Source organism: Castanea sativa, chromosome 8 (genome assembly GCF_040712315.1).
Source record: "Castanea sativa cultivar Marrone di Chiusa Pesio chromosome 8, ASM4071231v1".
NCBI lineage: Eukaryota > Viridiplantae > Streptophyta > Magnoliopsida > Fagales > Fagaceae > Castanea > Castanea sativa.
This window is the reverse complement of record NC_134020.1, coordinates 25,680,969-25,697,781: the sequence shown is the minus strand read 5'-3', so window position 1 is coordinate 25,697,781 and position 16,813 is coordinate 25,680,969. Positions and strand designations below refer to the sequence as shown.

Here is a 16,813-nt window from a genome sequence, read left to right as displayed (position 1 = left end):
GATAAATTTCTCATTCTTATCCCCTGATCATTTTTTATTTAGCAAAAAAATAAAACAAAAATATTGTGAAAAATATTATATAGATGGATGTTTATTTTACAGTCTACACCAAAAAATACTCCATTTATACATACATTGTCAATGGTAGGTCATATAGAAAGAGTACACGTGGCAGAACCCCAGATACGTAAAGCGTATAAGACAACCCATGCATGAGCAAGAGCATCGAATTCTGTCTTTAACTAGACAAAGTTGCAAGGAACATCCTTCCCACTTACATCGGATGATTCCAATTACATTCCAAAAGCATGTTTCATCTCTTCTCGGTCTTCGACTAAAAACTTGTACCTCTATTTTTTTTTTCCCAATCCCATCCCATAATTATCGCTCACTGATCCCCAAAACCTCACTCCTAAAATATCACTAATCAACTACTATAAAATTATCTTCTCCTCTTCGCTTTGCTAATCCCCAAAGCCCTTCAGTAAAAGCTAAGCTTGACTACTCTCTACTCTAATTAGGTAATGAACAATTTCAATTAAAATTTACATTAAAAAGTAGTAGAAATCTTCTGGGCACTTTTCTTTTCTTTTTTTTTTTTTAAATTAGAAGTTTGGTGTGATTTATAATTCAAGTTATTGTTATCGAGGAGCTCTCATGATGACTTTAAAAACTTTCCTTGAATTTGAAGGCTCTGAATTAAATTTTTTAAATTATTATTTTAAAAAAATAGTACTATTTGGTGGAGAAAGCTTCGATTTTTGGATTGGTTTTGGTACTATAAATATGGGTCTCTGATCGTTGAGTTTTCGTGGATCAGAAGGGTAATTGGGGTTTTGAGTCCTTTTCCTCTGAACCAACCGTTAGGTCAGCCTCTCTCTCTCTCTCACTCACTCACTCACTCACTCTCTCTCTCTCTGAATCGGAAAAATTATGGGCTAATTTTTTTCAAAATTTTGATTTTTGTTGTCTTTGTGTGTGTTAATTTTTTGATTGTTACGATAATTACAGAGTTTGATTGTTTGGGAATGAAATTGTGTGTAGGCATTGAGTTTTGGAGGAGATCTGAGAGCAATGGCATCTAACAACAGTTCAAACGGGGATCTCCAAACAACAACTAAGCCACCACCATTGCCGTCTCCTTTGCGATTTTCAAAGTTCTTTCAGGTGAGATATTTCAATTTCACTTCTTGGGTTTTTTTTTTTTTTTTTTATATTCATATGACAGCTATTTAATTATTATTATCAAAACCTTTTGGGGATGCCTTTATTATGTGATTGTGATTTGTGATATTTCTGCATCTTGGTGTTTGCCTTTGCTTGTTGGCTGTTATTATTTGAGCTTATTATTTCTGCATAATTACTGTCCATATTGCGTTTGCTTTATCTAATAATGATTTGATCTCATTCTTTTTGTACAATTGGATCTGCGGAATAGCTCGGTAACTAAATGGTTTGTCTTTTTGGGGCTAAAACTATAGCTTGAACTAGGTTCAATTTTAGACAAGCCTTTTCTTAATTGTAGTAGGTCGGCGTGTAATGGTTGGTGGCTGCTTTATCTTATCTTAGAGTCTAATCTGTTAGGCTCTTTACTACATAGCTGCACTAGAAGGTACTATGAGCCATCTGCCTCACGCATCTAGGGGCAGGCAAAGCCAATACCATAGTTAGCTTAACAAACGAGCTGGGGAGGCTAATAATTAAGATCCTATATTTTGATCAAAATTCAGGCTTACATCTATTAAAGCTGAGAGAGCCCATTTCTTTGGTTTCAACATTACAGTGCTTATGTGCTTTTAAACAGATATGTGTTTATAACATTGTTTGGTTTGAAATTCCTTCCTTTCACTGCACTGCAGAAGGAAGTTTATAATTGTGTATAAGCAGCCCATTTAACATCTTCATGCATTTTTTATTTTCATTCTTATCAATTAGTTGATTGATCTGCTCTTCAATTATCACTATCGTTGTTGATGACAGTCAAACATGAGAATTTTGGTCACTGGAGGAGCTGGATTCATTGGCTCTCACCTAGTTGATAGATTGATGGAAAATGAAAAAAATGAGGTCAGTATCTTTTCTCATTATCCAGTGTCAGTTTTTGTGTTTATTATGGGATAATTGTGCCTAGAATAAGTTTATGGAAGATTATTATTCTACACATATCTGAGACACCAATACCAACAAAAAGTATGGCTTTTGATTTCATTTGTATTACCTAAAACAATGAAGATGACCACGTTCCATAAATATTTTCTACTCAGGTAATTGTTGCTGATAACTACTTCACTGGATCAAAGGACAATCTTAAAAAATGGATTGGTCATCCAAGATTTGAGCTTATTCGTCATGGTACTTTCTTAAGATTTTAATATCTTCCAATTGTTTATAATTCTAAGTCTTCCAATGGAAATTCTAAGATACTAAATTATTCCTTCTCTTGATACTTAGATCCATAGCAGCAATATGGGTTCAGTTCTTGTTTTTTAATGGTTACACTTTCAATTACTCCTAAAATACAATCTTGCTAGCATACACTCAATTCTTTTAAAGTGCCACTGTGATCTGTACATGACATCTCAGATCTAGCTTGTATATTGTCCTCTCTTTGACTAAAATATCAGGCTGTGCCAAAATGAAGCATTGCTGTCCTACAATAAGTTGGCTAATATCTGTGGCATTTTTTCAACTTTTTATTCTGTTATTTCCAGTCATGTAGGGGTATTTTACTGTTAATTCAGTTGATTCACAGGGAGAAAATGCGAATCCCGTTATAGGATGAGTGCTAATCACCATAATCATTGTATTTTGTTCTGAACTTATGTGCTTTGTTAGTTTTGCAACAGACTATTGTCCTGTTTCTTTCCCTTCATGGGATTAATTTGGATGAATATAAATTACACTTAGCTTTTGATTTTTCTTATATAGATGTCACTGAGCCGTTGTTGGTCGAGGTTGATCAGATTTATCATCTTGCTTGCCCCGCTTCTCCAATTTTCTACAAATACAATCCTGTGAAGGTGTGTATTATATATGTTTAATTCTTTTTTTAGATATATATTTGTTTGTATCATTGATAATTTAACAAGTGTCTGCTTCTTGTCTTTTCTTGTCAAGGAAGTCCTGAATGTCCTTTTTGTTGAACATTTGATGTGGTCAACAACAATTCCTTGCTCCATTGTTTATCTCCCCCAGCAATTTTCTATCTTTTGAACCTATTACTTTTTCATTTGAAATTGCCAATGAGCTCCAGGCCTCCAGCTCAAATGGCACCTCCTCCCCTTGTATGAAAGCAAGGTGGAGGTTGAGGACATGCGTTCAATGTCTACTGTGTGTGTAACTTACCAATAAATTGATTACAATAAAAGCAATTGGATTTACATCCAAATGACCATTTAATAAATACTTTACTATGAATAGATATGGTGATTTGAAACAACATTAACAATCCTTGGATACTGACATTCAAGTTTTACGTCATTTACCTTGTTATATTATGGGATCTATGTTGATTAATGCCCATGTCTTATAATATTGGTTGTTGCAGTATAAGTACAAACTTTAGTTGGCGTTTTTGTAAGACAATTATTTTGGCCACATTGATGTAAGTAGGAAAATTCTGATTGCCTTGGTACATGAAAACAGAGGCTGTTGGAGCATAATTTTTTCTTGAGCTAAATGTCCCTTATTGCTTTGTCATCTTAAATGTTTGATTTTTATTTTTTATATATAAAATCTTCAACCAAAATTTGTTCTAAACTTGTGAAGAACCACTGATTTCTCCTAACTAGTAGTTTTTATACAACAGACAATAAAAACAAATGTGATTGGTACACTGAACATGCTGGGACTTGCCAAGCGAGTTGGAGCCAGGTTTGGGATTTGACAGTCTACTTATTACTTTGATTGGCATCATGAACTAGTTATACTCATTATATCGTTGAACAGGATTTTGCTTACATCAACTTCGGAGGTATATGGAGATCCTCTTGTGCATCCCCAGCCAGAGAGCTATTGGGGAAATGTGAACCCAATTGGTAGGTTTTCCTCTCCATTTAATCCTGTGATCCTTTGTATAATCTATAAGGTGGTTACCATTTAATCTTATTACAAATCGTAACTGGAGATGTATCTTCATTGAAGAAAATAGAAAGATTTTCCTTATTGTCTTAATTTTCTTTAAAATAGCTTTAAATTTTGATCAAGGTATTTATACAAATATGTGTACTGTATTTGACATGTACAAAATGCAATCATGATATCTCTGAGAACTTATCTCAGGCAGATAGTGAACAGACTGAACTTCTTTCCTTGATCATTGTCATAAGCTATGATTTATTATCCAGAATAGCACAAAAATGAAAGACAATATACTTGTGAACTGCACAAAGTGATCTGTCGCCTGCCCATTGCTATTGTTTCAGCATATATCTAATAAGTTCCATAATGTGGAAAAAACTTGCAGTAATATACTAGCTATTTAGCAGATTTCTTTGCCATCTTAAACATGTCATGACTGTACTAGATGCATACTAGATGTCTGCATCAATAAAGGATTTCATTGTTATTCTTCTGTGGTCTTCTATTAACTGTTCTGTATGTATCAAGGCAGAATACGTTGCTCCTTTTTTTTTATTCTTTTTCTTTATGTTTTTTTAGTCTTTTTTCTGTATACAAATACTTGAGGATTTAGAAAACAAAAAAAATTAACAAGAATATACACTCAGCTCAAAATACATTGTTTTTGAATAATAGGAGTTCGGAGCTGCTATGATGAAGGAAAGCGTGTGGCTGAGACTTTGATGTTTGATTATCATAGGCAGCATGGGATAGGTAAGTGTCTAGCTTTCCTTATTCCAAATAAATTATTTTCTTGATTGTTGTTGGTAAAGTTGATGTTAAGTTTTCCTCTTTTTTAAAATAATAATAAAAAACTCCCTTTATCTTTTCCAACAGAAATTCGCATTGCCAGAATCTTTAACACATATGGGCCACGCATGAATATTGACGATGGGCGTGTTGTCAGCAATTTCATAGCTCAAGCACTTCGGTAAGCCCTTTGTTTCATGTCTTGGTTGCCTTTCTATCTGACCATGATAGTGACATTAGTGTGATGCAGCAATGATACAGTTCTCTCATATGGAGGCCTTTTAGAAGCCCAAAGTAATGTGTTTGATGTGCATGCATGTCAGTAAATATGGAAATCCAAAAGCTGTTTAGTAGTTACATTGCATTCTAAGCCAATGAGCTAGCTCAAATGACACCTCCTTCTCCAATAAGTGGAGGGTGAGGTTGTGGTTCAAAACCCACTGGATGTGTGTATAACGTACCGATAGGAAATAAATCTTAAATTTTAAAAGCAAAACAAAATTTATATTGTATTATAAGAATTGGTCCATAATATCTTCCCTCGGTGGAATAGTTAAAACCTTTGCCTCTTGACTCAGCTGCTGGTGTCTTAACTGTTAATGTTTTCCCTGTTTCACATGCAGTGGTGAACCCTTGACAGTCCAACTTCCCGGAACACAAACTCGCAGTTTCTGTTATGTTTCTGACATGGTATGCATCATTTCTAATTTTCTTTGTTCCTTGCTGCCATGTATGAATGTGTATCTGGTTATCATACTTAATTATTTGTTAAAATGCTTTAGGTTGATGGCCTCATTCGTCTGATGGAAGGAGAGAACACGGGGCCAATCAATATTGGAAACCCAGGTCATTTTAGAAAGTGTGATCATTTGTAGATACATCAGTTCCATTGTAGTTGGTTTTTCATGCATTTCCTAACCTCGATTGTTCTTGTACAATTTCAGGTGAATTTACAATGCTTGAACTTGCAGAGACAGTGAAGGAGGTCAGTTTCTCTTTGCCATTGTTTTTACCGTATACAATTGTGATATTTAACAAAGTATGAACCCAAGTTTTGAAAATCAGCCCTTATTGCCTGGTTCAACTGGTTTGATTTCCGCTCCTGGTAAATTTGAAATCTTGGACTTTTGGAGATGTTCTTCTGAGTATGAGACTATAAAAGAGTGCCACAGCCATCTCTAAGTCCAAATCTGGACTTTGTACTTGCAGTAAATGGACCAAAATGAGTACCATAGTTGTGGTTCAATCTATCTTTTATAGGTTATTCTGAATCAGCGGTTCAATGGAAGAACCTTTCTAGCATAAAATTTATTCAATCTTGAATCAATATGCATCTTGACCAAATATCGCTATTCAGAACAAAGGGATAGTGTAAATAAGATATGGTGATGTTATCAGCCACTTGCTCGACCATTCATTTACTGAACTATTTTTAGAAATATTTATTATCAATGCTTGACCTGTTTGCTTTGCAGCTTATTAATCCTGAGGTGGAGATCAAGAAGGTGGAGAACACTCCTGATGATCCACGACAAAGGAAACCTGACATAACGAAGGCTAAAGAATTGCTGGGATGGGAGCCAAAAGTCAAGTTGAGGGATGGCCTTCCCCTCATGGAGGAAGATTTCCGACAGAGGCTTGGTGTGGCCAAAAAGAACTGAATCTGTTGCCTGAAATATAGATGCAGGGAGAACTTTTGGCCGCAGGTTTGTCATCAAATGTGGTAGTGCTTACACATAATCAGTTTTTCCTGTCGGCCTTTTGTACTTCCTCTGCCACTTTTCCATTCCATTGTGTTATAATAGAAAATAAGTCATCGTGAGTGTTGTCTTCTCATTTTTTGCTATTTTTCTCCTTTTCTTAATTATACCGAGACATGTGGAAGCTCTTTAAACTTGGCATTTGCCAATCTTTTGTAGATGACATAATATTGTTCTTTGGTTGAGTCAATACCATTTGCTTCTTGTGATCCCAATTTTGCTGCTACATTGAATAATAAAGGCGTATTGCTGTTGGATTCGGCTATACAAGTTATGTTTTACCTTTTCTTATTCTTGGTTGCCCCTTGGTCTATGATTACTATTTGTTTTAGTTTCTTGTACACACCATTTGGTTCAGTGGATAAAAAATTAAAAATGAGAAATTTGGACGTTCACCCCATACTAGAAACTCTTTTACTTCAGTTGCCAGCCAAAGTAGCTCTTTCACATATCTCTGTCAAGATTCTTCCTATGATGCCGGTATAAGAATGCTGTTGCCACAACCCACAAGAATGCTGTCAAAGAAATAAGACTGACCCTTAAAAAAGAGGAAAGTGCATTAAGGGTTTGGAATTAGTTAAGATCATCCCTTGGTATGATTTGTCTCTTTTGCGATGTAACCAGAAGTTAAAAAAGCCTCTAACCAGCATTTAATGTATGGAACTATCAATTCAAAGAAATTGCCTCGAAGAGCTTCGTGCTTTGGCTTAGTAGAGGTTCTTAAGTTCCATCAAAGGTGCCATATTTAGATAGATTATTGCCACCACCGTGTCAAATTCACCATAAAGTTGCAACTTGCCTAATAAAATTGTTAGAGAATGTCAAATTAATAAAGTCAACACTTGATTTTTTCCAATTCTACGCAAAGATATGTTGGCAAGTAAAAGAACGAAAATCTTTGCTTCGAATGCCAGGAACATCAACTTTGCTACGGACACAATTTGTCTTACAACCTATTGACAAAACAACTTAGACGTGGTAGATAATAGCTTTCACATAAACCTACCAAACACTTTTTTTTTCTACCACTCAATTGTTATTTCAGCAAATTATAAAAAAAGAGTTGCAAGTCCTTCCACCTCTCCAACTACTAACCTCCCTAGAACCAGACAGCATTTATTTTACTACAGAAAATCCGGGGTTGTCTCCTACAAATCTCTTGGAAAAATTTTGAATACCACATTTAATGAAAAAACAATTCTTGCAAATTTGGTGAGATGTTACCTCCCCCGATTGATTTGCTAAATTAAGCTCGTCTATTTCACACAATATCGGGAGGAAATATCTTGTTCTCTTACGCTCTGTTTGTTTCAGCATCAACATTTTCTGGAAAATGGTTCATTTTCCAAAGAGCATTTTCTAGAAAACTATATCATTTTCCAGTGTTTGGTAACGACCTTGAAAATGAGCTTGAGAATGTTTTCTGGTGTTTGGTATGCAAATTTTTATTTTTATTTTTTATATTTCTTGTGTAATTTAAAACATGTGTATTATGTAAACTAACTAATGTAATCAATATTAAAAAAAAAAACCAAGGATGAATTTGGTTTTCATACTAAAATTTTGACAATAAATACAATAAAAATTAGTTATCAAATTATCATGATCTCTACCACTCATTTTACTTATATATATAGACAGGAACGTCCACACACACACACACACACATTTATATTTATATATATATATATATATATATATTAACCATTTGTCTATATACATAAAATTGACAGGAGAATACATCTTTATTAAGTACAAAATAACAATAACTTTTCATTGTCTACTCTTTTTGCTAGTACACTAATTGTCTACTATGATCAACCAGAAGTCTTTAATATTACTCAAAATTATGTATTTATATAATGTATCTACATAATATATCATCACTACATAATATCTGCATAATGTATCTATCAACAAAAAAGATTATGCTATGTAAAAGTAATTTAGAGCCATATAGGCACTATGTTTAAAATTTTCGTCTTTTACTCCATTCATTCATTCTTTTTTCTTTTTTCTTTTATATATATATATATATTTTTAGCACTTTTATGTGCAAAAAAAAAAACTTATACATGGAATCCATCAAACCAAAAGTTTTTTAGAGAAACAAATAAAATCAAGTTTGAAATTCAAAGTAAAAAATTGAGATTTTGGTAGAGAGGAATGAATAATTACCGCTGCAAATATGTTCTCTTTTGCAAGTTGGTAGAGAGGAATGAAATAATTACTAAGCAATGAGGGAAAAAAAATCTACTCAAAGAATTGTGTTATAAAGGGGAAGAGAAATATGGAGAGAGAGTGAGAGAGAGAGATCTATGGAAGAGAAGAGACCAGTGTGAGTGATAGTGAGGGTGTGAGGAAAGAAAAAGAAAAGGAAAAAGAGAAAGAGTGAGAGTGAGAGAGCGTACTATGAGATAGAGATTGTTTTCCAAAAAAAATTTTTGGAAAACAAGCTATAAAAAACAAGCCTTATTTTTATTAGGATTTTCCATTGACTAAAGATAGTTTTCCGTTGACCAGTTTTTTTTTGTGCTACCAAACACTGGAAAATGTGGAAAACTATTTTTACAGAAAGTTTTCCAGCAAAACAAACAGAGCGTTAATGTAGACCATCTTTTTAGAGCCAAATGGATATTGGAAATATTAGTCCGAAGCAAGGTGGTGAAGGCCAACTAGTTATATACTGTAAGAATCCTATCAACAATATTAGGGCAATAGAGTTAGATACCCTTCTTCCCAACTTCTGTTATTCTAATTCCACAGTGCATAACAAGAATGGAAGAATAATGCTCAAAAGAACCATTCCATCGGAAAAAATTTATAGGCCCCATATGAAGATATATAGGATGTCAATTGTATGGTTCTCACTTCTCAACCTCAAACCAGACAAATTAACACAAAATATCATTTTCCCAAAGGAGAATAGATATTGAACTTGACCCTAGCAAAAAGGCTAGGGGAAAAATCCATATGAAATTGCTATCACAATAAAACAAGCATCAAGCCATTCTTAAATTTGCATCAATTCAAGTGCAAAAGGCCCTTGCCCAATCAATAAAAGTCTTCGATATTATTCATGTTGAAACATCTGCTGCTAAAAAAAAAATTAGAGTATCCCGAACATCTCACTTCTGTTATTACACAATCATTGAAGTAAAAGCAGGAAAAACTCCCTTCTCAAAGTAGGGGTGCAAAGCTAGCCTCTATGCTGTCATTCAGAAGTCTCCTACAAAATCAGGACGAATATAAGTAATGAGACTCACCAATGCCATTACTTATAAGATTGTGAAAAACAAAAACTGTCTCATGCAAATATATATTAATCATATGTGACCAATATCACCAGATCAAATCATGTTATTGACAGAACTTTCCATGGAAAATAATAGGTGCCCATATCTAACCCAGAGATGCCTTGCTTACGTATCATTGGGACGTGCATTAACATAAATACGGCAGTAAGTAGAGATAATACAAAAGTGTGTAAACTATAAAAACGAGGGAGGGTGGATTGTAAGGAAATCACTAGACTTAAAAAGTCTCATACAATGCATACAAATAAAAGTAGCAAACAGTTTTAATTCAATCATTTGAAGTCGTCTACACAATTCATATCTAAATATTTTCTTTAAATTAGAGCTGTATGCGTCTAATTATAGTACAAATGAAATGAGGCAAGAAATTTGTGGAAACAGATATGTCATGTTGTGTCCATGCCAAAGACTCAATTAGTATGAGGTCTGCAACTCATCGTTTTTGCTGGGGAGTGAGTGGAGTTTTCCATGATTGAACACGGTTGATCCATTGTTGGAATAAACCAAGCTAAAAGATAGAGAGATTCATAAAAAGATGCACAAAAGTCGCCTCAACTAACTAAGTTTCTAAAGTCACACAAATATACATGTTAAAAATACTGAATTTAATAGTATTGTATTTCTCACTGAAATAATATACATGAGTGCCTTTATATAGGAAGCATATGAGTGCAGTACAAGTAGATATGAGTGTAGTACAAGTAGATATGAGTGTAGTACAAGTAAGAGTGTAGTACAAGTAAGAGTGTAGTACAATGTGTGCTATACAAATAAGTAATCTAGTTGGGCCAAGCCCACAATACTATACATACGTTAACACCCATCATCGGAATTTCCAACCCCGGTATATATCTAATTTTTTTTTTTACCATTTCAAAATCCCTAGTTATTATCATTATCATTTCTTTTAGCTCCAGATTTTTAACCATCCGATTAATTTGACTTGTAGAGGAAGATGCCAAGGATTCACCATTCGTTCAGAGGCTCAAGAGGATGATGCCAAGAATTCACCCTTCGTTGAGTTATGAACTGGTAAATGTTCCGATAGTGTTTGGGGTAACACAAAGTGAGCGACACACTCACGTGACTTATGGGAGCCATTGTCACTCGCTTTGTTATATAGTCACTATTAGAGCATCCTTTTCAACTCTGTTATTTACTTTAAAACAAGAGCTCTATCTCAAATGACACCTCTTTCTCTCTTTAAGAGCAAGGTGGAGGGTGAGGCTCTGGTTTCCAGACCCACTTGGCCTCCCTCCTCCTCGTTAGCAATTCAGTCTTGTCTTGTTAACGTATGTATAGTATTGTGGGCTTGGCCCAACTAGATTACTTACTTGTATAGCACATATTGTATTACACTATTACTTGTACTGCACTCATATGCCTCCTATATAAAGGCACTCATGTATATTATTTTAGTGAGAAATACAATACTATTGAATTCAGTATTTCTAACATGGTATTAGAGCCACTGCTCTAACCTTTTCTTAGCAGTTTTGTCTTATTGGTGTAACTCCATTCTTAATATTGCTTCTGCCGTCACAGCAACTGCCACAGCCTTTTGCCGTTGAACCTCCGAGTCTTCCAGACATCGTCCTTGGGTTCCGAACCTGTAGCAGCCGCCGTTGAGGAGTTCAAACACTGCAAAGACCACTGCCTTTTCCAGCATTGCCGTGAATCTTGCTCCGATAAATTTTCTGCAGGTACCACGAAGATCGTCTTGCACCAATCTACCCGTTCGTGGAAGCCTCGCAGCCATCGGAGACCGCACGCGCCGCCGCGCGCCGCCACGCACCGCTCAAAGAACCTGCGCTGAAGCTCACGCGCTACACGCGCCGTCATCCCTTCCAGGCTGACGTCATCTGTGACGTCATCAGTACCACGTCAGCCCTAGCTTACATTAGCATCCAGTCACCTGCTGACATTAGCGACATGTCATCTTGCTGACGTCATCATCTCGGACCGTTGACCGCTGATCGTTGACCATTGATCGCTGATCGTTGACCGCCGACCGTTGATAGTTGACTTTTCAGAGTTGACTTTTTGCGAGCCAAGTTCTCCTTACTCATTTTTTCACATAGATTTCATTTTTGCAGTCTATTTTTGCATATTGTGTCTCTAAATGGATAAAAGGGATGTTTTCTTCCTCGCCCCATCAATACTGTATTGGAGGGGACTAGAAATTACTTATCTTGGTCTTAAGTTATGCGCAGTTTTCTTAAGGGTCGCATGCTCTGGCATTATTGTACTGGTGCAATCATTATTCCTGTGAAGGGGGCAAGTGAAGAAGATACTGTCTTCCTCAGTCGCATGATTGAATGGGATAGTCACAATCACATGATCCTCACATGGATTCGAAACACTTCCATTCCCTCCATCTCCAATCTGCTGGGCAGCTTTGATGATGCGAAATCAGCATGGGATATATTGGCCAAAAGATACTCTACTACTCACGGATCCATGAAATATCAGTTAGTGGTTGAATGGAATCAACTCAGGCAAGAACCGGGGCAGTCCATCAATGACTACTATGATCAGCTTCGCTTCACTTGGCCCAACTAGATTACTTACTTGTATAGCACACATTGTACTACACTCTTACTTGTACTGCACTCATATCTACTTGTACTACACTCATATGTCTCCTATATAAAGGCACTCATGTATATTATTTCAGTGAGAAATACAATACTATTGAATTCAGTATTTCTAACATGGTATCAGAGCAGTGGAAAGAGATGCATTACCAGCCATACGAACAATCTGAGCTATGATCTCCTGTAGTTCAGTGGGTGAGAGGTTGATAATGGATCAAGAATACTGGGACTCAACTGAAATGGGAAGCATTGGCGGAGTAGACTCAGTATTAGCAACTGCAGCAGTAGATTTGTGGCGACGGTAGCAAGTCTCAATAGTGTGGCCAGGACGCTTGCAATAGCTACAGAACTTTTTGTTGGTCTGTTTGCAATGATTGCTAGAGCCAGAGGGATCACCTGAGTGCTGAGGTTGCTCTATGGGTGGAGCAGAAGGAGTAAGGGCCAAAACATTAAACTTATCCTGGGCTTGAAGAGTTGCAAGGCGAGCTTCTTCTCTTACTAACTCATTCACAGCAGTATCAAGAGAGGGAGGAAGACTACGATTAAGAAGCTGACCTCGAATGGGCTCATAGTCCTTGTGGAGTGACATCAGGAACTCATAGAGACGAAATTCATCTCTAATAGCAGCATATTGTTGAGCATCTTTTGAGCATGCCCAAGTTGGATCAGAAAGGTCATTCAGTATTTCTAACAATGGGAAAGCCGACCAAGAAAGGCCACTGTTGATTCCACTGGCGCTTGAAGACAGGCCATGGATCGAGTTTCGGCATTTCTCTCTTCTTTTCTCTTTCGCTTTCTTTTCTCTCTCTTACTCTCTCTCTCGAGTGGGTGGCTACTAGCTATTTGTAGTCCTTGATCGTAAGCAAGAAAAAAACCCACAGTTTTTCCGTAATGACAAATTCGAGCTCTAGTTTTTTATTTTGTCATTTTAGACCAAAGATTTTTATGAATTATAACAATCTCATCTTCTTTTTTTTAGATATTTAAAAATGAGTTCAAATTATAATAATCTCATCATTTTACACAATTTAATAAGAGATTGTCACATCAATTTTTTACTTAAAAATCAATACATCCTACCACACCTACTAACATCGCAATAAACTCCTAATTTTGTTGGATTTATATATATTTATTAGAAACTACTCAAACTAGTATGTAAAATAGCCTCATAGCGCGTGTGATGAGGCTCTCCTTTTCTTTTCTTTTCTTTTTTTTTGGTCTAATGTTACAATTTTTCATTCATTTCAATTTTTAATTAACCCCCCCGCCCCCCAAAAAAAATAAATAGCCTTAGAGCTATCATTTAGAGAGATTAAACTGTTTAGATAAAAAGCAAAAAAAGGAAAAAATTTGCTGCAAACTAAGTTGCATCAACTCCTACAAAAATGCACACATGTCAAAGCCTCAAATAGACACCTATCTAAACTTATATTTAAATGAAAACTTCTTTGTCAAGATTTAATTTTTCACCAAATGGCCACTTGACATGTATACATCTTGCAAGAGTTGCTGTAAATTAGTTTGCAGCAAATCCTTACCCAAAAACAAAAACAAAAAAAGTAAACTATTTTCCAAAGTGGACTGAGAAGTTTTTTTTATTTTTATTCTTGGATAAGTTTGTTTTGAAAACATGGATTAGTAGAAGAGTATCATATTTTGTAGGTATTTTAATTAAAGTTGGAGATATATTTTTACCAAATTGTCCCTAAATTTTATCTTGGGTCTAGGGGTATTTTTGAATCATAAAAAAAATGTAGTTCAAAGAGGGGAATTCCATTATAGATAATATAGATGATTGAGTGTAATTGTGTTTATTTTTAAATATGTGATAAGATGATATAATATATTGGGATTGGAGAGGTAAAACATGAGTTTTACACCACATCATTACAGAAATTAATTTCTTTAAAAATAGACAGTTTTTTTTTTTTTAGGGAAAAAAAATAGACATAATTAATGGTTACAACTCCCACTATAAAATTTAACATGACTAGATATTTTAAAAATATAACCATTGGATTGCATATTTTTTAGGTTTTTAACACACATGACTGAATTTTAAGAGAGAAACCTAAGAAACAGCACCTAAAGTACAAATTATAGTTTTTATCTTTATGAATTATTATGAATACTGTTTTAATCTATAAATTTCTTCAATACATCCATTCAATTTTTTTAATCCAATTTAATAAATTCAACTATTGAACACTGGATTTCAACTTTCCATTCAATTTATATATTGCATATCTATTGATAGCATGTAGTTGTAACATCCCAACCTAATTGCATAATTAATTTTATGGGTTTATATGCTTGTTATTATCTTAATTACTTTAAGTGCATAAAGCTTTGATATTGTGATATTATAGAAGATATATGCTCTTTTAATGTTATAGTAAGGGGTTTTATTAAGGTAGGGATATATGTGCATGGTTGTTTTATTATATGGGTCTTTCTAGAATATAGAACTATGGGAGGGTGAAAAGTATAAATGCTAAAAGTTGAAAAGGTGAGTCATAACCTTTTCTTTCCTTATTAAGACATGTGCCCCACCAAATCTTTCTCCCTTATCTTTTCTTGGCTGCACCAGAAGGTTCATCTCATATTAATCTTTCTCTATTCCTTTTTCTTTGTTCTTATTTCTTTCTTCGTCCCTTGTTCATACACGACAGCACCTTCTCACCAACAGCCTCCCTCTCTCACCGAAACCATAGATATCTCTCTCTAAGAAGAAATCAAACTCTTACTAAAGTTTCAACTTCAGTGGGTAAGTATATAAGATTATTTTCTATTATGAGTATTTTAATGGTGTAATGGTTTGCTTTAGTTTCAGTTCTATGTTCTCTAATTTGATTATTAGAAACTGAAACTTGTAGTTTTGTGTTAGCTATGTAATATTTACACAAATACCTTAAGTTTCAGCCAAGTGGTAATCTTGCAAAGTTCAAATGAAATGAAATTTCAAGGTTTTCATCATTTTTGTATTATGGTTTTTATGCAAGAAAATAAGAAGGAATACAAGAAACAATTCTTGATAAGCACCTTCAACTTAGGTTGGTTCGTGTTAGTATTGAGGTAAACTTGATATTAACATGCCTGTCATGCTCTAAATTTTGAAGTACAGGTTTGGGTCCTAACAGTAGTAATAATAATATTATTAGTAAATGTAATAATAATAAATTAGAAATGCATAATGGCTAAATAATTATAATTTATAACCAAAAAAACCACCAAAAAAAATCCCTTGGTAGTACATTACCCTATATTTTTTATTTAAAAAAAATCAAAAAGGAGAAAATAGATCATTAAAGTAATAGTACACGTACAATAGTTTCCTTAATAATAATAATAATAATAATAATAATAATGTAAGGACCTAAATTGATCCACTGGCCCAATAGATTAAGTCAATGGCCCAATAAGCTTGAAGCAATGAATTTGTTAGAGTATGGGTTGGAAATTGAATATTCAAGGAGTCAAACACGGATCATAATGGGCTAGTTTGTAAGTGAACAAGTAAAATAAATAGTTTAAGAAGAAAAAGAACTTCCTCGATCAAGTCCGAGGATAGTCTATTCTTGTATATTTCTAGTGACTTAAGCAAATATTACAATTCTTGGTTACACAGTGTTCTTTTCTCTCAATCTTAGATAATCTTCCTTGTAATGGAAATTTTCTTTTTATACTTCCTCACCCCTTTCATCTCAGCCCTCCACGTGTGGGTCAGATTACCAACAACCTCAACACTTGTCCCATCAGCACCTTCTTGAAGTCTTTGCGGGTAGCTGTAAGGTTAGAAGTTGTTGTTCAGGTATTACTTCCACATTAATGCGGCCAGAGGGTTAGATGCAGAGCATTCAATGCGGTGGTAGCAGCTTTCTTCCCAGATATTTCTCATTTCTTTGGTGACTCATCTCTCACTGAAGCTTATCCTCCCATGCATGGTTGTCCATTGTCCAGTGTCTAATGAGTGTTTGGACTTGAGGCCTCTGCTCTGCTTGACCGAGGAGGTATCGCTCCTCGGACAATATCACCTGCCCATTATGATTAGACCTCTTCCTCAATCCAATATTCTACTTGCTTGCTCTGCTACGCACTTGTTCTTGGGTTTTATGACGTCCTCAGGCGAGGTCCACAGCCCAATACCCTTATTTGGGCCATTTATCTCCACAATAATAATAAGCTTGCAATGCATGGAAGTATCACTAGTTTCTATTAAAAACAAAAACAAATTGAGTGATGTTAAGCATAAATTTTTATTATCCAA

General features: G+C 34.9%; 1 protein-coding gene across 2 annotated transcripts; it reads left to right on the top strand.

Moving 5' to 3' along the window:
• Positions 1-227: 227 nt before the first annotated feature.
• On the top strand, positions 228-6,894 carry LOC142606906 (UDP-glucuronic acid decarboxylase 6). Of its 2 annotated transcripts, XM_075778272.1 has the most exons (14): positions 235-521; positions 821-867; positions 1,045-1,167; positions 1,981-2,067; positions 2,265-2,352; positions 2,929-3,020; positions 3,809-3,873; positions 3,949-4,037; positions 4,756-4,833; positions 4,957-5,050; positions 5,493-5,559; positions 5,652-5,715; positions 5,814-5,854; positions 6,345-6,894. In XM_075778272.1, exons 3-14 carry the CDS (start codon positions 1,075-1,077, stop codon positions 6,528-6,530), a joined length of 1,044 nt encoding a protein of 347 aa, XP_075634387.1. In that variant the 5' UTR covers positions 235-521; positions 821-867; positions 1,045-1,074; the 3' UTR covers positions 6,531-6,894. The 2 variants fall into 2 exon arrangements, with proteins under 2 accessions (XP_075634388.1, XP_075634387.1); XM_075778273.1 differs by lacking the exon at positions 821-867 and having other exon boundaries at positions 228-521.
• Positions 6,895-16,813: the final 9,919 nt, after the last annotated feature.